Source organism: Talpa occidentalis, unplaced genomic scaffold (assembly GCF_014898055.3).
Source record: "Talpa occidentalis isolate TD23 unplaced genomic scaffold, MPIMG_talOcc4v2.1 talOcc4.8, whole genome shotgun sequence".
Lineage (NCBI taxonomy): Eukaryota > Metazoa > Chordata > Mammalia > Eulipotyphla > Talpidae > Talpa > Talpa occidentalis.
Genome location: NW_023605194.1, coordinates 64,203,162 through 64,226,226, shown reverse-complemented (window position 1 = coordinate 64,226,226; position 23,065 = coordinate 64,203,162). Strand labels below are relative to the sequence as shown.

Sequence of the window (23,065 nt, the reverse complement as noted above, 5' to 3'; positions counted from 1 at the left end):
ATCTTTAAAAAAAAAAAAGACAAAACATGCAGAAAATAGATTAAGAGACATGGGGTGGGGGGGTAGGAATGACCTAAAAAAATCATGCAAAAAAATTACTTGTATAAACTATATTAATTTTGGACACGGTAAACTTTAAGAAGAAAAGCAATAAAGCTTAGAACAATAAAGTTTAGAAACAATAAGGACACATTATTATAAAAAGCTCAACTCAACAGGAAGATATAATAATATGAATGTGTGTGTACTTAACAGTTTCAAAATATGTGAAGTAAAACTTGGCAGAGCAAAAAGAATAGACAAGCATGCATAGTGGGAGACTTTCACACACTTCTCTCAGTAACTGATGGAATAAGAAGAAAGAGTAAATCAGTGAGGGCCTCCCCGGTGGCGCAGCGGTTGAGCGCTGGGTTGCGAAGCTGCTCGCGGCCTCTGCGGCGCCAGTTCGATCCCCGGCTGCTCCCCGGCCACCGGAGGAGGGTCCCGCATGGCGCGCAGACCTCTCCTGCCGCCCGCTGCTCCCCTCAGCAGTGTACTTCGGTCCTTCTGCCTGCTCTGCTCCCCGCTCTGGCTCTGGTGAATTCTCTCACCCTCCCGCGCTTCTGACTGTACCCAGTGCATGTATAAAAACAAAAAACAAACAAACAAATAAATAAATAAAAACATGCCTCTATAAAATAAATAAATAAATAAAATAAAATAAGAGTAAATCAGTGAGACTGTGAAAGAACTGATTGACCCCACTGTAATAAGTTGACTGAACTGACATATACTATTTTGTACTCAACAATTGCACAGTTGAATATACATTTTTCCCGAAATACAGAAAATATTTAAAATATTTAATCTCAACAAGTTTCAAAGAATGATATCATATAAAATAGAAAATCTCCCTCGTGGTGCAAGGGGTTAAGTCTTAGCATTAAGAAGCTATTGGGGCCTCCCCTGGTGGCGCAGCGGTTGAGCGCTGGGTTGCGGCGAGGCTGCCCGCAGCCTCTGCAGCACCAGTTCGATCCCCGGCCACCGGCGAGGGTCCCACAAATAAATAAATAAATAAATAAATAAATAAATAAATAAATAAATAAATAAATAAGAAAAAAAAAAAAAGAAGCTATTGGCAGGAATTTAGAAAACCTAAATAAGGGACCAGGAAAAAGCCTAATTATAATAAAGAAAAAATCAAAATCAACAACAACTATGAACCAGGGACACAATACGGGGGTGGGGGGAGGAGAGGAGGGATTAGGGTCAAAGTGAGGGGTCTGGGAATTGTATGGGGAATATAACCAAAATGAAAATGCATACATTATGCAAAAATGAAAAAGGATGTAAGAATTATATAAAATAAAATATATATTAAAAAAGAAGAAGCTATTGGCAGTCACTGCAGAGAGAATTCAACCCCCAGCCGGGAAGCTAAACCACAAAGCTCAGCAGACCTCTCCTGTCTCACCCACTGCTCCCCTCAGCAGTGTGTTTCAGTCATTCTGCCTGTTCTGTTCCCCGCTCTGTTTCTGGTGAATCCTCTCACCCCCCACACCTTTGTGCTACACCCAGCTCTTATATGCATAAATAAATAAAAATAAATCTTTAAAAAAAAAAAGAAAATCTCCACATATTTGGATAGCAAGAAAACTGCTACTAGATAATGCATGAAACAAAGAAGCTATTACAATGGAAATTAGAAAATATTTTGAACTGAATGTATTGAAAAGACCATAAATAAAAACTTGTGGGGCTGTAAGCACAGAGTAGGGAGGAGGGGGATGAGGTAACGGGTTTAGAGAACTACCATATCCCTCACAATTTCTCCCAGGGGAGCTTGGAAATCCAGGCAGTATGAGAACCTTTGTTTAGCTGAGTTTTTATAGATTGAGTGTTGCAGTCTCCAGCTAGAAGTGACTGAAAGGAGACCAAGGGAAGTTTAGGTGGTGAGAAAGACTTCTGTGTCCTGAGAAATCTCAAAACGAATAAGCCAGTGTTCTCCAAGCAGAGCCCTGCAAGCAAGAGAAGCTGGGGGGGAGAAGTCAAATGGAGCAGGACAGGAATAAAAGGGGCTCAGGAGAGAGATTAAGATTGTTTTTCAGTTGTAAAGGTGACCAGAAGAAAAACAGGGAAAGAAAGAAGTCATATATATACACACACACATACATATACACATATACATATACACACACATACACACATGTATACACACACATACACATATATATATTTAAAATAATTTTGTGAAACAACAGGTTTCTAGAGCCTTAAAACTATTTTTTTTAAAGATTTATTTATTTATACAAGCACTGGGTACAGTCAGAAGCTCGGGAGGGTGAGAGAATTCACCAGAGCCAGAGCGGGGAGCAGAGCAGGCAGAAGGACCGAAGTACACTGCTGAGGGGAGCAGCGGGTGGCAGGAGAGGTCTGCGCGCCATGTGGGACCCTCCTCCGGGGGCCGGGGATCGAACCGGCGCTGCAGAGGCTGCGGGCAGCTTCACAACCCAGCGCTCAACCGCTGCGCCACCAGGGAGGCCCGCCTTAAAACTATTTTGACTCAATATCCATCCTCAAAAATACAGGAAAATTTGCTTTGCTGAAACATGAATAAACATTATTAAAGTTGGGGCCTCCCTGGTAGCATAGGGGTTAAGTCTCTGAGCTATCACACCATTGTGACTGCAGCCTGAGTTCTATCCCTGGCCAGGCGCAACCCACATGGCATAACAGGCCTCTCCTGTCTTGCCTGCTGCTCCCCTCAGCAGTGTATTTCGGTAGATCCACTTGTTCTGCTCCCCACTCTGCTTCTGGTGAATCTTCTCACTCCCTGTTCCCCAGTTCTTCTATGCAATAAATAAATAAATCTTAGAAAAAAGTAATGAAGTCATATCCCATAGAGTTGCTATAAGGAAAAAAGATAACAAGGAGCATAATAATTTTCCTTAGAGGCATGCCAGAAAGACAAGCCCACAAAGCAGATGCAAAGTACAACTTACTATTTCAAAAAATACTAGAATAAATTCAGAGAATTAAAGAAGTTATGAAAGAACTGCATACTTCAGAGTTAGAAAAACTCTAAAGTGAAGTAACTAGAGAAAAAAGAAGACAAACAAAATGAAAGAACTCAGGAAAGAATAAAGCACAAAGGAAAAATTTCAGAAGCAAGGGTTAAACAAGGGTGGACACAAAGTAAATACCTGAAGAGATGCCATAAAAGAAAGATAAGAGGAAATGTTTAATCAAAATTAAGAAAGAGATTTTAAAACATGGATATAGAAGATAAGCATAGAAAATTAAACATACACTTAATAGAAGCCCCAAAGAAGTAAGCAAATCTATGGAACAGAATAAATAATAAAAACTATAAGACAATTTCTCTGATTAAAAATCAAAATAAAACATAGTGCTCAGTATGGAAAAGGCACTCCACAGTGTAGGCAAACCAATTCAGAAAAGCCAATATTGAGACATATTCTAATAAACTTTGAGACATATAATAATAATAATATTGAGACATATTCTAATAAACTTACTGGACTTTAGAAAAATATTGTAATTATTGAGGCATCTAAGTACAAAGACTGTCTCTTTAAAAAGAAAAAAAAAAAAATCCCGGGTTTTGGCACCAAAAGAAAAAAAAAAAAATTCAGAAGACTTTCACATCAATGTGTTATGTCAGAGACAATGGAATATTATAGAAAAAGAAAATGTGAGCCAAGGGTTTTATATCCAACTAACCTGACATTGACCTACAAGAGCCACAAACTATTAAAAACAGTTCACTTCCTGGGCCTCACTGGTGGCTCAGGGGTTAAGACACAATCTATGAAGCAAACCGCAGTCACTGCAGCACGAGTTTGATCCCCGGCCTGGGAGCTCCCTACGTGGCGCTGCAGACCTCTCCTGTCTCGCCCACTGCTCCCCTCAGTCATTTGATCTACCTGTTCTGTTCTCCACTCTCTCTGGTGAATACTTTCACCCCCTCCACACACACACCTCTGGCCTGTACCCCCGTTCTTGTATGATTAAATAAATAAATCTTTAAAAAAAAAAAAACAAAATCAAAAACAGTTCATTTCCTCAGAGAATACTTTTCTCATGAACTCTTCCTGAGGAGTCTAATAAAAAACAAACTGCAGACAACCAAAATAACTGGAAAGACTATAAGGAGTGGGAATAAGAATTTTTTTAAGATTTATTTATTTATGGGGCCTCCCCTGGAGGCGCAGTGGTTGAGCGCTGGGCTGCAAAGCTGCCTGCAGCATCTGCAGCGCCGGTTCTATCCCCGGCTGCTCCCCGGCCACCGGAGGAGGGTCCCACATGGCGCGCAGACCTCTCCTGCCGCCCGCTGCTCCCCTCAGCAGTGTATTTCGTCAGTCTGCCTGTTCTGCTCCCCACTCTGGCTCTGGTGAATTCTCTCACCCTCCCGCACTTCTGACTATACCCAGTGCTTGTATAAATAAATAAATAAATCTTTAAAAAAAAAAAAGATTTATTTATTTATGCATACAAGAACAGGGATACAGACCAGAGGTACAGGGGTGAGAGAATTCACCAGAGGCAGAGTGGGGAGCAGAACAGGCAGATTGACTGAAGTACACTGCTGAGGAGAGCAACAGGTGAATCAAGAGAGGTCTGGTCTGCTGTGCCATCCGGGTAGCTCCCTGGCCGGCCAGGGATCGAACTCGTGCTGCAGAGGCTACGGATTGCTTCATAGTGTGGTGCTGAACACTTGCGCCACCAGTGAGGCCCCGGGAATAAGAATTAAATAAATATATTTACTTGTGTAACTAAAACAAAAATGATGGTTATAATAATATTATAAAATGGTATAATAATAATGGTGGTTATAATAATATAATGGCTATTGTTTTGAAACCGTAGGTGTAGATAGTATGACCATAAAAATAGTTATTTACCCAAAGAATACAAAAACACTAATTTGAAATGAAACCTGCACTCGTACATTTATTGCAGCATCATTTACAATAGCTAAGCTATGGAAACAACCTAAATGTCCCCAAACAGATGAGTGGATCAAGAAGATGTAGTATATAAACTGATAAAAAAAAAAGATAAACTATTTACAACAACATATTGGAGTTAGAGAGGATTATATTAAGTGAAATAATACAGGAGAAAGATAAATACTGGATGTTCCAGCTTGCCCATGTTATTGCACGTTAAATGGAATATTATGAAAATGTTCCTTTTAATGAATGTATGGGTGGAAAAATCATTTGGTGGGGAGAGGGGAAATTAACTGGAAAACTATAATAGAAACAAGATGGTGAGGTGTGTTGTGTGAATAAAAAAGAAAGGTGGAAAATGGGCAGAAGAGCTAAAAAGAAACTTCTCTGAAGAGGAAATGCAAATGGCCAACAGGCATATGAAAAAATGTTCAACGTCACTTGTCATCAGGGAAATGCAAATCAAAACTACCATGAGATACCATCTTACACCAGTGAGAATGGCACATATTAAAAAAACTAGCAACAACAAACGTTGGTGAGGTTGTGGAGAAAAAGGAACTCTCCTGCACTGCTGGTGGGAGTGCAAACTGGTCCAACCACTATGGAGAGATTCCTCAACCTACTAAACATAGAGCTTCCATATGATCCAGCAATTCCACTCCTAGGTATTTACCCAAAGGACACAGAAACATCAATTCCAAAGAACACCTGCACCCCTATGTTTATAGCAGCACTATTTACAATAGCTAAGCTTTGGAAACAACCCAAATGCCCAAAAATAGATGACTGGATCAAGAAGATGTGGTCCATATACACCATGGAATATTACTCAGCATTCAAAAAAAATAAACACATGCAATTTGCAGCAACATGGATGGCGCTGGAAGGGATCATGCTCAGCGAAATAAGCCAAAAAGAAAAAGAAAAATACCAGATGGTCTCACTCATAGCAGGAATCTAGAAAACTTAAATAAGGGACCAGGAAAATGAATAACTATAAGAAAGTGAAAATCAAAATCAACAAACAACTATGAACCAGAGACACTCTATGGGGGGTAGGGGGCGGGAGGGGAGGGATTGGGGTCAGAATGGGGGGTTTGCAATTGTATGGGGGAATATAAAAATAAAATTTATTATTTAAAAAAAAAAAAAGAAAGAAAGAAAGGTGGGGCCTCCCTGGTGGCTCAAGGGGTTGGGACTCAACCTATGAAGCTAACCACAGCCACTGCAGCACGAGTTCTATCCCCAGCCAGGGAGGTGACCCACATGGCACAGCAGACCTTTCCTAACTCGCCCACTGCCCCCCTCAGCAGTGTATTTCAGTCAGTCAGCCTGTCCTGTTCCCCACTCTGTCTCTGGTGGAACCTCTCTCTCTCTCACACACACACACACCCCCCACACACACACATCTCTGGCCTGTACCCCAGTTCTTGTATGCATAAATAAATAAATCTTCAGGGCCTCCCCAGTGGCGCAGTGGTTGAGCGCTGGGTTGCAAAGCTGCCTGCAGCCGCTGCAGCACCGGTTCGATCCCAGGCCACCGGGCGAGGGTCCCACATGGTGCGCAGACCTCTCCTGCCGCCCGCTGCTCCCCTCAGCAGTGTACTTCGGTCCTTCTGCCTGTTCTGCTCCCTGCTCTGGCTCTGGTGAATTCTCTCACCCTCCTGAGCTTCTGACTGTACCCAGTGCTTGTATAAATAAATAAATAAATATTTTTAAAATAAATAAATCTTTAAAAAAATTTTTAAAAGGAAGGTGGAATAAGAATAGAAAGAATATATGAAAAATAGAATAAGCTCACTGACTGACATGTATTAACTGATAGTAAAAAGGGATTCCTTGGATCCATTGATGGGAGAAATGAACAAAAGGGAAAAGAAGAAGTGAGTTTCAGTAGTTTCACTATTACACATAATAAACACACACACACACACACACAACACGTGTAGGGAAAGAGTATTATTTTGAAGAATTGGCTCAGGTTAGAGACATACTTGTATGCCTTATACAAGTTTGAAATTTGTAGGGCAAATTTCTTGGAACATAACTCCTCCTTCTCTGGGAAACCTCAGTTTGTTATTTTTTAGTCCAACTGATGGGGTGAGGCCCACCCATATTACGGGGGTAATTTGATTTACTTAAGTGAGCTGATGGTAAATCTACAAAAGACCCTCACAGCAACATCTGACTAATATTTCACCAGATAAGTAGACACCATAGCCTAAGCAAGGTGACACATAAAATTAACCATCAAAGGAGGCAATAGAGAATATTCAAAAAAGAGAACTAAGAGGATCACGCTACACACACACACACACACACACACACACAGATATGTGTATATATATAACATATAATGTTATATATGTTCTAATTATAAATAATCTATAAGATTAATGAATGCAATATAAATATACTAAAAAATACTAAAAAGAAAAATAAGTGAAATATTTACAAAAAAGAAACACAGAAACAATAACTTAAAAGGAAACAAAGAGCAAAAGAACAAAATGGAAAAAATATATAAATTTTAAAAATAAAAACAGAAAGATAGGAAAAAATAGATAAGATGTGAAAGTAAATTATTCCTTCTGGAAAATTATTCCAGAAGAGTGAATAAAAACTCAGTGAAGGTAATATGAGAATTTTGAGTATACTTTTTTTTAAGATTTATTTTTATTATTTATGCATTCAAGAACTGGGGTACAGGCCAGAGGTGTGTGGGCGGGGGTGATAGGATTCACCAGAGACAGAGTGAGGAGCAGAACAGGCAAATCTACTGAAGTACACTGCTGAGGGGAGCAGCGGGAGAGTCAGGAGAGGTCTGCTGCACCATGTGGCAGCTCCCTGGCCAACGATTGAACTCGTGCTACAGTGGCTTCAGAGAGCTTCATGGTGCTGAGATTTAACCCCTTGCGCTGCCAGGGGGGCCCTCGAGTATTCTTTTTTATGTAGCTTTTATTTTTTAATGGTTAACACTCATCTTTTCTTTTTTACAAGAAACCATGAAAAAAAAATGTTGAGTTCTGGCCTCTTTTTATAATTTAATTCCTTTATGTTCACCTTGTCCTTTTCCCAGCACCTTCCCTCTTAATGTCAGAGTCCTCATAGCATTTATATGATCCACTCATTTTTATAAACATTTTACTTTGTTCAATCATCCACTATGTAAATGTCCACTATTTGTCTTTATCATTCTGACTTGCATACTACATATAATTCCCTTGAACCTCCATCTTGCTGTAACGGCTGAATTTCACCTTCCCTTATGGCTAAATATATTCAATAATGTGAATATATTATTCACATTATTGTGAATAATCTTATTGATTATTAACATCAACATCTTATTGATCCAATTTTCTATTGATGGCTGTCTAGGCTACTTCCATGTCTACACTAGTCTAGCTATTATAAATAGTGCTGCAATAAACATTGTTTTTTTTTTGTTGTTGTTGTTGATGGTTTTATGTTTTTAGATAGATGCCTAAGAGTGGATTGCTGGATTGTATGGTATTTCAACTGTTAGTTTTTAAATATAAATTCATCTCACATTCCACAATGGCTACACCAGTTACATTCCCTCTAACGGGGTTCTTTTTTTTTTTTTTTAAGATTCATTTATTTATGCAAGAACTGGGATACAGGCCAGAGGTGTGGGGGGGGGGTGATAGAATTCATCAGAGACAGAGTAGGGAGCAGAACAGGCAAATCTACTGAAATACACTGCTGAGGGGAGCAGTGGGCAAGTCAGGAGAGGTCTGCTGCACCATGTGGGTGCACCAACCCTGCCTGGGGTTCGAACTCATGCTGCGGTGGCTGGGGATACCTTGATAGCACTGACTTAAACCCCTGTGCCACTAGGGATGCCCAATAGGGTTCTTCTTTCCCCAAATCCCTGTCTTGTTCACAATCTTAAAGGGAGAAGTTCCTGGTTTTCACCAGTCTTGGCTTTTGGTTTGTAAAATATGGCCTTTATTATATTGAAGTAGTTTATGTCTACTCCCACCCTGTTTAGAGTTTTTACCAGAAATATTTTTATCATAAATGAGAAACTAATCAAATTTTTTCTCTGCATCTGTTGATATTATCGTAATTTTTATCTTTGCTTTTGTTGATATATTTGATTGATTTATTTATTTAAAGATTTATTTTTATTTATTTATTTATACAAGCGCTGGGTACAGTCAGAAGCGCGGGAGGGTGAGAGAATTCACCAGAGCCAGAGCAGGGAGCAGAGCAGGCAGAAGGACCGAAGTACACTGCTGAGGGGAGCAGTGGGCAGCAGGAGAGGTCTGCGCGCCATGTGGGACCCTCCTCCGGTGGCCGGGGAGCAGCCGGGGATCGTACTGGTGCTGCAGAGGCTGCGGGCAGCTTCACAACCCAGCGCTCAACCCCTGCGCCACCGGGGAGGCCCTATTTGATTTATTTATTATCCAATGGCTGTTAAGCAGCATATTGTTACTCTCCACGCAATCATTATTTTCCTAGTTTTTTTCTTATGATTGATTTCTAAATTTATGGCATTATGGTCGGACAGAGAGCTTGCTGTAATTTCAAGCTTTATAATTTTATTGACAATTGACTTGTGTCCTAACACATGATCGATTCTTGAAAACGTTCCATGTACACTTGAAAAAAATGTGTATGCAGCGGTTTTTTGCATTGAGTGTTCTGTAAATGTCCATTAGACCTATTGTTCCCCTATTTATCATTTGTCTTATTGATCTGTCTATAGTTGTAAGTGGAGTATTAAAATACCTTAGTGTTATTGTAAAATGTAGTAAAGAGAGATGTGTCAGTATCTTATATATCTAGGTGATTCATTATTCTGTGCACATATGAGTGTTAAATCTTGTTACATCAGGTCTTAACTATAATGTGGTGTTCTTCTCTGCCTCTTTTAACTTTTTAAGTTGGGAATCTATTTTATCCGATATAAGTATTGCTATTATCTTTAGTTACCATTTGTTGTATGACTTGCAGTCTTTAACTCTAGGTCTGTGGGTTTCTTGTAAACAAACAGCAGGTTAGACTTTATTTTGAAATCCACTCAGTATTTGTCTTTACCAAGTGAGTAGGTGTCTTCACTCGGCCACCCTGCACATTTTGACTGGTGAATGAAGGCCATTTACATTCAAGGCTATTACTGAAACAGAAGTGCTCATTGCCATTTTGGTTTTGTTTTGTTTTGTGGGTTTTATGCTTCATTTATCTTGTCTTTTTAATTTTTTTGACATCTTTTATGTTTTGTTTATGTTTCATTCCCATTGTCTTGTGTATTATCAGTATTAATTTTTGTTTGAGGATTCTGCTGAGGTTAGTATGTGAGCTGAGCTATTTATGTGAAATATAGGGCAGTCTGGTCTCCCTCTCCTGATGTTGTTGTCATTGTTACTCTCTCCTCCTTCTCCATCTTTACAAATTCGTTTTTATTTATGCATACAAGAACTGGGGTACAGGCCAGAGGTGTGGGGGTGAGAGGCTTCACCAGAGACAGAGTGGGGAACAGAACAGGCAGATTGACTGAAGTACACTGCTGAGGGGAGCAGCGGGCGAGTCAGGAGAAGTCTGCTGCACCATGTGGGTTGCTCCCTGGTTGGCCAAGGATCGAACTTGTGTTACAGTGACTACAAATAGCTTCATAGTTTGCGTCTTAACACCCTTGTGCCACCAGGGAGGCCCTGTATTATAACAAGCTTTTTAGGACTTTTTTTGCATGCACTTGGCATTGATAAAATGAATTTTTTATTTTCCATGAAGCATCTATTTCGACCATTCACCTTATAGGGTAAGGATCCTAGGCTGAAAATCTTTTTCTTTAAGAACTTTAGGGCCTCCCCGGTGGCGCAGCAGTTGAGCGCTGGGTTGCGAAGCTGCCCGCGGCCTCTGCGGCGCCGGTTCGATCCCCGGCTGCTCCCCGGCCACCAGAGGAGGGACCCACATGGCGCGCAGACCTCTCCTGCCGCCCGCTGCTCCCCTCAGCAGTGTACTTCGGTCCTTCTGCCTGCTCTGCTCCCCGCTCTGGCTCTGGTGAATTCTCTCACCCTCCCGCGCTTCTGACTATACCCAGTGCATGTATAAAACAAACAAACAAATAAATAAATAAATGAATAAAATACATGCCTCTTAAAAAAAAAAAAAAGAACTTTAAATATCTTTCGCCAACTCCTTCATGCTTGTCATGTTCCTACTGAAAAGTCTGCGGGAAATCTTCTGGGTTATAGGGCTAGACCCCTATAGGTAACTTTTATTTTCCCTTGATTTTGTTTCTTGATTTTCCTTGATGTTTTTAGTATTTTGCCCTTGTCATTGTCTTTCAACAGCTTTATTATAATGTATGTTGGCGTAGGTCTCTCTGGTATTGTTCATTTGGAACTTTGTGCCTCTTGGGTCACAACGTCTGGTTCATTACCCAGACCGAGGCGGTTGTCAGCAAGAATCTCTTCAAATAATTTTTCTATGTTCTTCTCTTTCTCTTCTCTATCTGGGACCCCCATGACACAATTTTTATTTCTTTTAGTAAATTTATACTATTTTCATTTCTAAAATTCCTTTTTTCTGTTTTTCTAGTTGTGTTCTCTGACATTGTACTTTTGATCTCATTTCCTCCATGACTTATCCTTTGCTGTTGCAGCCCTCGCTTGTATTTTTTAATTCAATTATAATGTTTCTTGGCTGGGTTACTTCTAATTGTAGGTGCCTCATATTTTCCTTATCTTTTTTTAAAGATTTATTTATTTTTATGCAGGAGCTGGCGTACAGGCCAGAAGCGCGAGAGGGCAAAAGGATTCACCAGAGACAGAGTGGGGAGCAGAACAGGCGGACGGAGCAGCGGGCATGACAAGAGAGGTCTGCCGCGCCATGTGGGTATTTCCCTGGCCAGGCAGGAATCGAACCCGTGCTGCAGAAGCTATGGACAGCTTCACAGCACTGCACTCAACCTGCTGCGCCCCCGGGGAAGCCCTTTTCTTTATCTTCTGCCCCCCCCTTTTTATTTCAATGAACGTCATTGCATTGTTACAACTGTTACCTTGATTGTCTTCTCATCTGCAGGTTTCCTAGGTTGAGACTCCGCTCAGGATTTTTTTGCTCCAGCATTAGTGATATGTTCTCCTGTCCCTTCATTTTCAGTATGTGTGGGCTACAATAGGGATATACTTACAGGTGTCTTTGCACCTGTTGCAGTAATCAGGGAGCTGAAACGGATGAAGTACAATAGGTATAAAAGAACAACTGGGCAGCAGGGCACCAAAAGATCACCTCCAGTGTCAGGGATTCAGCCTCCTTCCATCCTCCGAGCATGAGGGTTCTATGGTGGGGAATCCATTGACCCTCTCCTCTGGGTCAGCTTCCTGGTCTTCCTGTCTCTTATACGCTCATGTCAACCTCCACTCTAGGCTGTTTTTGAGCACGATGCAGTGCTGCGTGGATTGTAGTTGCTATGGGGTCACAGGCCAGGAGTTGTTCTCCTTTGTTTTCTAGCACAAACCCTAATCCTAGGGTATTTGCTCCTGTTATTGACAGGTGCCTAAACCCTGGTTTGTGCAAGTGTTTATTTTTGGTTTGTCCTGAGGTGAGGTGTGACAGGTTCTTGGAATAACCCTCAGCTTTGAGGACACATGGTGATCTGAATTGTTTATCTTCCATCCCTGGCTCAGACTCCAGCTGTTTTCTTTTGAGTGTCTCAAGTTTAAGTCAGTTATCCTCACTCTGCACAACTGCTCCTGTTCTCCAAGTCTGTTCTGGGCACCAACGCTCTGATTTTATAGTTAAAGAGCATGTTTATTAGGGAAAGGAACAGGAGAGTAAAAGACACTTGCATAGACACCAGCGGGCAGGAAGAGCTGCCCCGAAAGGGACAGGCTTGCCGAGAGAGGCCTGTATGGTCGCAGGCAGGCGGCCTTGAGGAGAGCTGCCTCCGTTGAGGGAGGTCGGTAAAGAGAAGCCCGGCATGGTGCAGGTCACAGGCAGGCAGGAAGGCTGCTGCCCTGCAGAGGGACACAGTTGGTGAAGAGAAGCACCTGCATAGTCACAGGTGGGCAGATGGAGTGCCAGAATGCTGTTCTTTTTTTTTTTTTAAGAATTATTTATTTATGCACACAAGAGCTGGGATACAGGCCAGAGGTGTGGAGCATAAGAGGATTTACAGAGTGGGGAACAGAACAGGTAGACTGACTGAAATACACTGCTGAGGGGAGAAGCGGGCAAGTCAGGAGAGGTCTGCTGCACCATGTGGGTAGCTCCCTGGCCAGCTGGGGATCAAACTTGTGCTGCAGAAGCTGTGGATAGCTTCACGGTGCTGTGCTTAACCCTTTGCACCACCTGGGAGGCCCCTGGGCATCAACTCTTGCAAGCACCTAATCTAGTGCAGTGCTGGGTCTCAAGAGTCCCCAGCGTAAGTATGTGCTCTTGAGTCAACAACTGTAAGCAACTGCATAGCAGCCATTCCTCCCTCTCTGGTCGTACTACGCTGGGTATCATAGTAAACACAGTTCACTTAAAGTTTTTCCTACCCCTCTACCATACCACTAGTTCTACCACTAGCCCACTAGTGTGCTTTTCCTTCAGGGGCTCATTGGCTTTGTTCTGCTGCAATCTAGTTGTGAGGAAATGGAGTTGGTGCCTTCACACTGCCACCATCTTGCCCAACTCTAGAGTTTTTATTTAAATTTAAAAATTAATTAAAACAAAAAGGATAAAAGAGAAAACCCTAAAATGGAATGTAAACTGAAAAACTTCAGCTAATAATATGTTGAACTGAAAATATAACCACATAGGAAAAGGAATTTAATTAGCTGCTCATCTTTTGTGGGATATAGCCTAAGTACAAAAAAAAAAAAGACATCTTAAATTTTATCTAGTAGATTTGTACACAGTAGCATTGTTGAAATAATTCTGAAACTATGTTGTATTACAGGTTAGAGCAAGTAATGTTGTTAGTAACATCTCTCACCTTGACAGAAGGGACGTCCCACCATGTCAGGGTGGCTTTAAACTGGAGGTGTCAGTATGGATCTGGTTCAATGCACACAATCCAGAAGCAATGACACTGGAATGAGCTCTCCTGCCTTCCAAATCCTGGTTTCTAAAATACCACTCTCTATTAATTCTTGTTCAGGTCTGACTGAGTAGACCCTAGAAAATACTTTGCTAGAAAGCAAGAAAATTCTCCAGGGCTAATGGAGACATGTAAAAGAACAAAATGCTGGCTTAAAGGGGCTCCCACTAGTCAAGTTTGTGAAGTTTGTGTAATTTGAGCAACCAAAAAGAATAACTGATGCATTATAATCCATAGAATTCAAATGATCCATGAGTAAACAGTGATCCTTAAGAAAAGAGGTGGGGAGGGGTGGGGGTGGGCATGGGGGTGGTTATCTCCCTTATAGAAGAACGACAGATAATAAATGTTGAAGAAATGACAAGTTTAAAAATCATCCTTTTGCAATCACAAATTTATTCAGATGAGGATCAAAATAACATGGAGTAAAGTGTTTTTTGAGAAAAAGATATTCACCATCTCAAAGCATCAACCCATGTTACTGAATTAATGGGGAGAGATCTGGAAGACCTTTATGAAATAATCCAGCTTAGTGTCATCAATCATGAGAGAGCCTAACACTTTGTTCCCTCTTGTGTGATACAATAGGAAAGACAAAATACCACTATTTTATAGTATGTTTCAATGATCTGATCATAAAGAAATAATCTAGGAGCACAGGAGGCTCAGGTGATGGTGCACGGGTGCATTGGTGAAGGAAACTCTATGGGGACTACACCTGAGGGGGTGGGGGGAAGCAAATATTGTTTAAAAATGAACAATGGGGCCTCCCTCGTGGCACAAGGGATTAAGCACCACACTATGAAGCAATCCTCAGCCACTGCAGCACGAGTTCGATCCCTGGCCAGGGAGCTACCCACATGGCACAGCAGACCTCTCCTGTCCTCCACTGCTCAGCAGTGTGTTTCAGTCAGTCTGCCTGTTCTGTTCCCCACTCTGGTGAATCCTCTCACCCCCGCATCTCTGGCCTGTACCCCAGCTCTTGTATGCATAAATAGATAAATATTTTTTAAAAAGAACAATGATGTAAAAAATTAATTTAAAAAATAAAGAAATAATCTAACAAACCATGATTGTGAAGGGAGATTGTGACACAAATGGCTTGGCTTCTTAAGAAATGTAAATGTCACTGAAGATCCACTGATTTCTTTTTAATCAGGGGACTAAAGGTGACTAATGAAATATGACAGTGATTACTGAATCTAAAGAGAGACAATAATAACAATTGATATATGGGTATTATTTCCATCTTTCTGTGGGTTTTAAATGTTTTCAAGTTGCTCATTCCCTGTCTCTCCTCAGTCTCGGCTGTCTTCTTCTTCTGCCCTCCTGGTGCTGCTAGTATGCTGGTTCAGTGTAGCACCTGTGACCTATTTAGTGAAGCAGTAGCTGAAGAGCCCCTGGCACTCATTGTGCCAATGAAGGAGTCAATGAAGAAGCTCAAGGAAGGAGTCAAGACTGAGATCAGTGATAATATTAATTTGAAGGTGGTGGGTCAAGATGGTTCTGTGATGCAGTTTAAGATTAAGAGCAGGGCCTCCCTGGTGGCGCAAGGGGTTAAGACGCAACCTATGAAGCTATCCGCAGCCACTGCAGCACGAGTTTGATCCCCGGCCATGGAGCTACCCACTGGTCTCCCTAATTATGTAGGGAGATCTCTCCTGACTCGCCCGCTGCTCCCCTCAGCAGTGTATTTCAGTAGATCTGCCTGATCTGTTCCCCATTCTGTCTCTGGTGTGTCCTCTCACCCCCCACACCTCTGGCCTGTACCCCAGTTAATATATGCATAAATAAATAAATACTTTCAAAAAATAAGATTAAGAGCATACAGCACTTAGTAAACCAATGAAAGCCTACTGGAAACAACAGGGTTTGTCAATGAGGCAGCTCAGATTCTGATTCTAATCAATGAAACAGACTTGCCTACACAGTTGGAAATGGATGCAGGTAAAATCGATGTGTTCCAGCCATAAACAGGAAGCATCTGCTAAAAAGGGAATCTGTCACTTTACTCTAAACTTTGTACCTCCAAATCAAGAAGACTTTCTCAAGTAGAAAGCCAGTTTGGTTTCACTACCTCCTGTCTACTACGGTATAGCTTTCTCCAGTCTTTTGTTGTTCCCTCTCCCAGTGCTTTATTAAGCATAAAGTAACTGGTGTGTGTGCACAAATACACTGCATTAAAAAAAAACAAACAACTAAATGGTCAAAGGTATGTTTTGATCAATATCAGATGGAGATGGGATGGGAAAAAATACTATTTTTATGAAAACAGCCCCTTTATCTATATATTATTAGATGTGTAGTGAAATGCTCAAATTCTCTCCTTGCCTTTATAACCCAGTAAGATTTTTTGTTCTCAATGTTTAGCAAACAAACAATCAAACAGAAAGCATAAAAATTCTTGCATGCCTTACTAAATTAGAGGATTTTAATGTCTTTCGCATACTATTGTAAAACCAAACACAATTTTATAACTTTTTTTTAAAGATTTATTTATTTATTTATAGAAACACTGGGTACAGTCAGAAGTGCGGGAGAGTGAGAGAATTCACCAGAGCCAGAGCGGGGAAGAGAACAGACAGACTGACGAAATACACTGCTGAGGGGAGCAGCGGGCGGCAGGAGAGGTCTGTCGCACCACGTGGGACCCTCGCCAGAGGTTAGGGATCGAACTGGTGCTGCAGAGGCTGCGGGCAGCTTCGCAGCCCAGTGCTCAACTGCTGCACCACCAGGAGAGGCCCAATTTTATAATTTTTTATATAGCTGTTCAATGTTGGATAATCTGTCTTAAATAGGAGTGAATTACTCTAAAAGAAAATGAATCCTAGATAATTTCCCTTCAAGTCAAACATCTTGTTTAAATAAACTTCTTGTTAAAAATGAAATAACCTCAAAATAAAATTATAGACATTCAGGGAAAAAACAGCAACAACAAGAAGAAAACTTGAAGAGTTCAACTAAGCCAAACGGAGAGAAATTTATAGTTTTAAATGCATATGTTGGAAAAAAGTTTAAAGTTTAATAATCTGTGCCAACCTTATGTCTTATATTCCCCAAGATCACAAGATGAATTTTTTAAAGCTACTCAAACTTAAAGGAAGTAGAAGTAAAGAATACAGATAAGGGCTTCCCGGTGGCGCAGAGGTTGAGCGCTGGGTTGAGAAGCTGCCTGCAGCTTCTCACATGGGTCTCACATGGCACGCAGACCTCTCCTGCTGCCCGCTGCTCCCCTCAGCAGTGTACCTTGGTCCTTCTGCCTGCTCTGCTCCCCGCTCTGGCTCTGGTGAATTCTCTCACCCTCCCGTGCTTCTGACTATACCCAGTGCTTGTTTAAATAAATAAATAAATAAATCTTTAAAAAAAAAAAAAAAAAGGATACAGATAAAAGTAGAAACCAAAGAAAGAGGAAATAAATGTACAACCAAGAAAATCAGTAAAAGTCAAAAGTTGATCAAAAAGATAATAAAATTGGGGGAAAAAATCCTTATCAAGATTGATTGAAGAGAGAAAACACTAGTTACCAATACCAGGAATGAAAAAGAAGAATCATTACAGGCCCTATGAACTTTCTAAAAAGATAATAAAGGGATATTATAAACATATATTTGCCAATATATATGCCATTTTGCTAAACTAGATAAATTCCTTGAAAAGAACTTATTAAAACTGACACAAGAAAATTGGGGCCCCTCTGGTGGCGCAAGGGGTTAAGCACAGCACTGTAAAGCTATACACTGCCTCTGCAGCACAAGTTTGAACCCCGACCAGCCAGGGAGCTGCCCACATGGCGCAGCAGACCTCTTGCCCGCTGCTCCCCTCAGCAGTGTATTTCAGTAGATCTGCCTGTTCTGCTCCCCACTCTGTCTCTGGTGAATCCTCTCACCCCCATACTTCTGGCCTGTACCCCTGTTCTTGTATGCATAAATAAATCTTAAAAAAAAGAAACTGAAACAAGAAAAAATAGAAACTTGAGGGGAACTCCCTGGTGGCCTAGGGGTTAAAAATCCCAATCTATCACCACTATGGCCTGAGTTTGATCACCGGCCAGGGAGTTAATCCACATGGCGCAGCAGACATCTCTTTCTCCCACCGCTCCCCTCAGCAGTGTATTTCAGTAGCTCTGCCTGTTCTGCTCCCAACTCTGTCTCTGGTGGATCCTCTCACCCCCCACTCCTCTTCCCTGCACTCCAGTTCTACACAAAAATAAATAAAATTTCAAGAAAAAAGAAATAGGAACTTGATAGTCTTCTATTTATTAAATAAAATAATCTATTATTTTAAACCTTCACATACACCCAAGTAACTCAGGTTCAGAAACCTTAGTAAATTCTTCCGAACTTTTAAGTGCCCTCCAGCAAGTAGAAATGGAAACTTACTATCTGCCATCTAGTGATAAGTGACATAACACTAATCTTACAGACAAAAAACTGTTCTTCCAAGCATGGAAAGAGAACACTTCCTAGTTTTTTATTCAGTACTATATAGCCTTGATACCAAAGTTTGACAAAGATATAAGAAAGGGAAATTATAAACTAGTGTCACTCATGAACATGAAGACCCAAATCCTAAATAAAATATTAGCAAATCAAGCCTAGTGATAAGTAAAAATGATACTTATCACAATCACAATGAAGTGGGGCTCGTTTCAGGAATACAAGGATAGTTTAACATGCCTTGCATTTCTAAAAGGGAGGAGTTATTTGATAGTATAGATAGTATAGGAAATGCAGATGATGTATGACCTGATGGAAAAATAGGGAAAATATTTTAACAGAAACTTCATAGAAGAGGATATTCAGATGACCAGTAATCACTTGCAACCCTTCAGAATTGGATGTGGATTTCTTGTCCATCTCCCCCACCATGAAGGCAAGGGCTTTTTGGCCACCTGAGCCCCCGGGACAACGGCTGGCAGATAGCAAGTGCTCGGTTTCTACATAGTAAAGGGCATTACAAGTAGAGAAGTAGCCACACACTTACACACATCCATGATGCCCACTGTCTGGTAGCACCATCACGTATGTGTCCACAGGCACGATGGCACTGGCTTCAGGCCATCTGGGCTTAAGTTCCCTTTTATAGGTAGCATGACAATAACCACATTACTCAACCTCCCTAAGCCTGAGTCTCCTCAGCTGTGAATGGGAGTGGTTCTGGCAGGTTGAGAATCATAGTGCAGAATAATGACACATAGACAGCGTTCCTGTGCTCAGAGAGCAGTAGGATGCTGTCACCATCACTGCTGTCACATACTTATTCAGATACACATGCTGATGCATGCATGTGCTCACACATACATGTGCACAATGCCCAGGCACACAAGTTTCCCCTTGAGCCCCAGAGGAGCAGAGATGCAGAAGAGCCACTCAGGTCATGGGGGCTGCAAGGGGAGGGATGGGACTGCACTCTGATCCCCCGAGAGCCTTCCCCTTTCCCCTGCCTTGACCCTAGATCTTAACCCGGGGACCTGAGATACCAACCCACGTCCAGCCAGGCCCGAGGTCAGAGCAGCTACCATCAAGAGAGTCCCTCCTATGGGCCAGGTGAGCTCCAAGCCTCATTGCCTACGCACTCACAGGCCTGCTCCTGAGGAAGACTCTGACGTGAGAGCCAATCGACAAGTGGAGACATAAAGGCCTAGTGGGTCCAACAACTTATCCAGTCTTTGCTCTCCCCTTTGCTGAGAGTGAGACCCACCCCCCCAGGCTTGCTGGTGGGTCTGGAGCAGCTCACAAGACCTAGATCTTAGGGGCCCATCCCCACCCTGTGGCCAGCGCCCAGCTCCCAATGCTCCAGAAGTGCTGGGCTCCTGCTAGCCCCCTCTCCACTGCCCACTTGATCGCTAAAGCTCTGGACTTTATGGGCGGAGCCTGGGGACTAGACAGGCATTGGGATCCAGGGCAAGGGGTGAGAAGACTCTCCACCCTTCTCTTATAAGCCTGGAGAGTTTCTCCACTGAAGAGTCCCAGCTGGGCCCACTCTTCTGTGACACCAGGTGAAGCTCTAGTTTCCTTATGAGTCAGGCGGAGCAACAAATCCTATTGGATTCAGGAAGAGCAGGATCCGGTGGGAGGGCAGGTATTTCTGAGTGGCAGGGCTGATAAACCTCACAAAGCCTAAACGCCATCACTAACCCCAAAGCTCCTACAGTGTCCCTAGAAGAAGCAGGAGCTCAAAGAAGACCCAGTTTGCACACAAACCTGATGCACTAGGACATCACATGGGAAAATGACGGTCTGGCAGGGAAGGGACTTTGTTGCCACTATGTGTCTACGGTATGTCCACTAGACATGGTGCTGGGGCCTCATATATGTAAACCTCACTGAAAAATCATTAAAAAAAATAATAAAAGAACCCTCACTAGGAGGTGTGGCCACAGCAGAAACCCATCCCCAAAGGAGAAAATCTGTTTCTGATCAGCTAGAAGGAGATGGAGGCGGGGAGGGCCTGCTGGTGAGAGGAAAAAGCAGTGGAGATGATCCCCCCACCCCCACTGGAGGGGGTTGGGGGAGGGGCAGGCACGGAGAGTGAGTGTTGGGCAAACAGTTCTCATCAAACCAGGCAGCAGCAAGGAAGGCCTGGGGTCCCTGCGGGAGAGAGAGCTTAGTGGAGGCGCCAGACTCAGCAGGGTCTCATGACCCCTTGTTCCACAGCAGCAGCTGGGGCCAGCTCCAGGCTCCCTCCCACCTCTGGCTTCTTAAAACAAGAACAGGAAGTGGCCAGCACTGTTTGACAAGTACACAAAACACTGTGAAGAAACCGCATCTGCTCTCCTCACCAGGGGGAATAGCAGGCCCAGAGCAGAGACACCCCTCTCCCCCCGACTCTTGCCACCTACATGTACAGCAGGGCAGAGGCCCCATATACCTCCAGACAAAGCTCAGGGGGACACAGCAGGCTGGATTCCCCTCAGAGATATGTGGCAGCAGCCCCCACTCCTGGAGGCCATGTGCCCACCAGTGACCTCTGCAGCCTGTGGCCCCCAAACTTGTTTGCATATTTGCAACTGTGCATCCAGGTGGACAAGGCACCGCTGCACATTCCCCTGGGGAATGGAAGACTCACTCCTTTCCCATCCCCTCAGAGCCCTCTGGGAAAACCAAGCAGCCCCACGTGTCACCTTCAGCCACTGTCATCCTAGGGGGAAGGTCAGAAAGTCCTGAGAAGAATCCGGAGGACCAGATCAGAGAAGAGAAACACAGGGACAGATGAACACTTGAAGACAAGAGGGAATGAATAAAAAAGTGAATGAATGAAGGAGAAAGCAAGCAGAGAGGTGAGACCGGGATGGAGGGGCCAGGGACACCACCTGGCCAGCTGCACCTCAGGCTGAGACCCGGCATGCTCTGCCTGGCTCTGGGACAGACCCTTTGGGTTGACAAAGCACTTCTGGTCCTGACAATGGACTGATCCTGACATTCTGGGAAGCAAATCCAGCCAGCAGGGTGGAGGATGCTTGCCCAGATTTCTTTAATCCCAGGAGAGGGCGGGAACCTGGAGGGGTACCCTGCCATCTTCTCTCCTGGAAGTCCCCAGGGGCTGAGCTTTAGGGAAAATGATAGCTGGGGCCCCTCTCCATCAACCCCCGCCACTTGGCCTAGTAAACATCAGTCACTGCCTCCAGCCCCAGGCCTTGATATATGGGAGAGAAGGGGGAGGCCACAGGGGGCGTGCCAGGGCTGGACATTGGCCCTGGAAGTATCTCCTCACCTATGTCCCTGGGGGATGACCCCAGCCTTGGAGACCTGGCGCGATCTCTCTGAAGGGGCCGGTAACTACTGTCACCTGTGCTAAACCAATGACAATGCAGCTGTGTCCTCTCTGGGTCTTCTGAGTTTTAGAGCTAAGAGGTGACTCACATCACCTCTGTTCTGCCCACACTGTCGTGGTCCCCAACCCCACTTGACCCACGTGCCTACTGCCACCTGCTTTAGGCAAGGGCCCTGGGACTGCTTTCCTGTTGGACCCAAACCCAAGGACCCCACAGATAGGCTGGCGTGCTCACACATGAGCCTTCTCCCCTGGTCACCACCGATCAGCCGCCATGAGTCACCAGCTCCCCCCCACCTCTTACTCACCGTCCAATGTCAGAGCAGACCTTGGAGTCAGCAGCGACTGCCGCGCGGGCAAAGGCCTGAGGGCCGCAGGGGGTGTGCTGGCGAGAGAGGACCACAGCAGGCACAATGATGGCCAGGGCCAGCCCCAGCCCCAACAGCACCATGCTGACCGTGGCCCCCCGGCTCTGGGCCATCGCTCTGCGACTCAGGGGGAGAAGGGAGGCAGGTGGGCAGACAGATGGACAGATAGGATGGACAAGATGACAGATAAACCCACCAATAACCCAACAGATGGACTAGATGCGGCCAGAGACAAACAAATGGATTTACAGACAGCTGAAAAGATAGGATAAAATGACGGCTGGTCAGAGAAGGGATTACAGCTGGATGGACAGGCAGACAATGGCAGGAAACCAGGCAGGCAGAAGGGTGTTCGGCCAGCCAGCTGGAGACAGTGGCTCTGCCACCTCAAGAGCTCGCGATGGAGGCAGAACTGGCCACAGGCCTGAACTTCCAGTTTTCAACCTCTGCTCTTGGCCCTGGCTGGAGGCCAGCAGCAAAGCTTTTATGGGGAGTTTTTCCTTCCAGAGAGAAAAGGCGTGAACAGCTGCTGTTAACCCCCTCCCTGCCGTTCCCCGCCTGGTCTCCAGAAAGCCCTGAGGGCAGAAACACGCTGCTCAGGGCAGCCCCAGCCCATGGGCTTGAGTATTTGGCATCTGCTGTCCTCAGGACAGCAAGGGTGAAGGACTCAGGACCCCCACGGCCTCTCCCCGGTTCCCAGCAAAGCCAGGACAGCAGGGACAGGCCGCAGGGCCCCTTCCCAGGCTCAGAGGACAAGGGGACCAGGATGGAGCCTTGGCTCCCATCCTCTTGGCATGGGCCTGTCCGGCAGCAGTTTGTCCCGATATCCCCAGAGCCAGAGGACATGGAGGTGTCCAGGGCAGAGGTGGGGGACTCAAGGGAACGTCACTCAGAACCCAGGTTCA

At 43.8% G+C, this 23,065-nt stretch overlaps 1 protein-coding gene across 1 annotated transcript in view; it reads right to left on the bottom strand.

The window, feature by feature from the left end:
• GGT5 (gamma-glutamyltransferase 5) overlaps nt 1-22,654 on the bottom strand; it is a 42,580-nt gene extending 19,926 nt beyond the window's left edge. Inside the window, exon 1 of the mRNA XM_037495997.2 lies at nt 22,101-22,654. Coding sequence (XP_037351894.1) covers nt 22,101-22,273 — 173 coding nt within the window. The 5' untranslated portion in view covers nt 22,274-22,654. The remainder of the gene's footprint in view (nt 1-22,100) is intronic.
• Between the last annotated feature and the right edge of the window lie 411 nt (nt 22,655-23,065).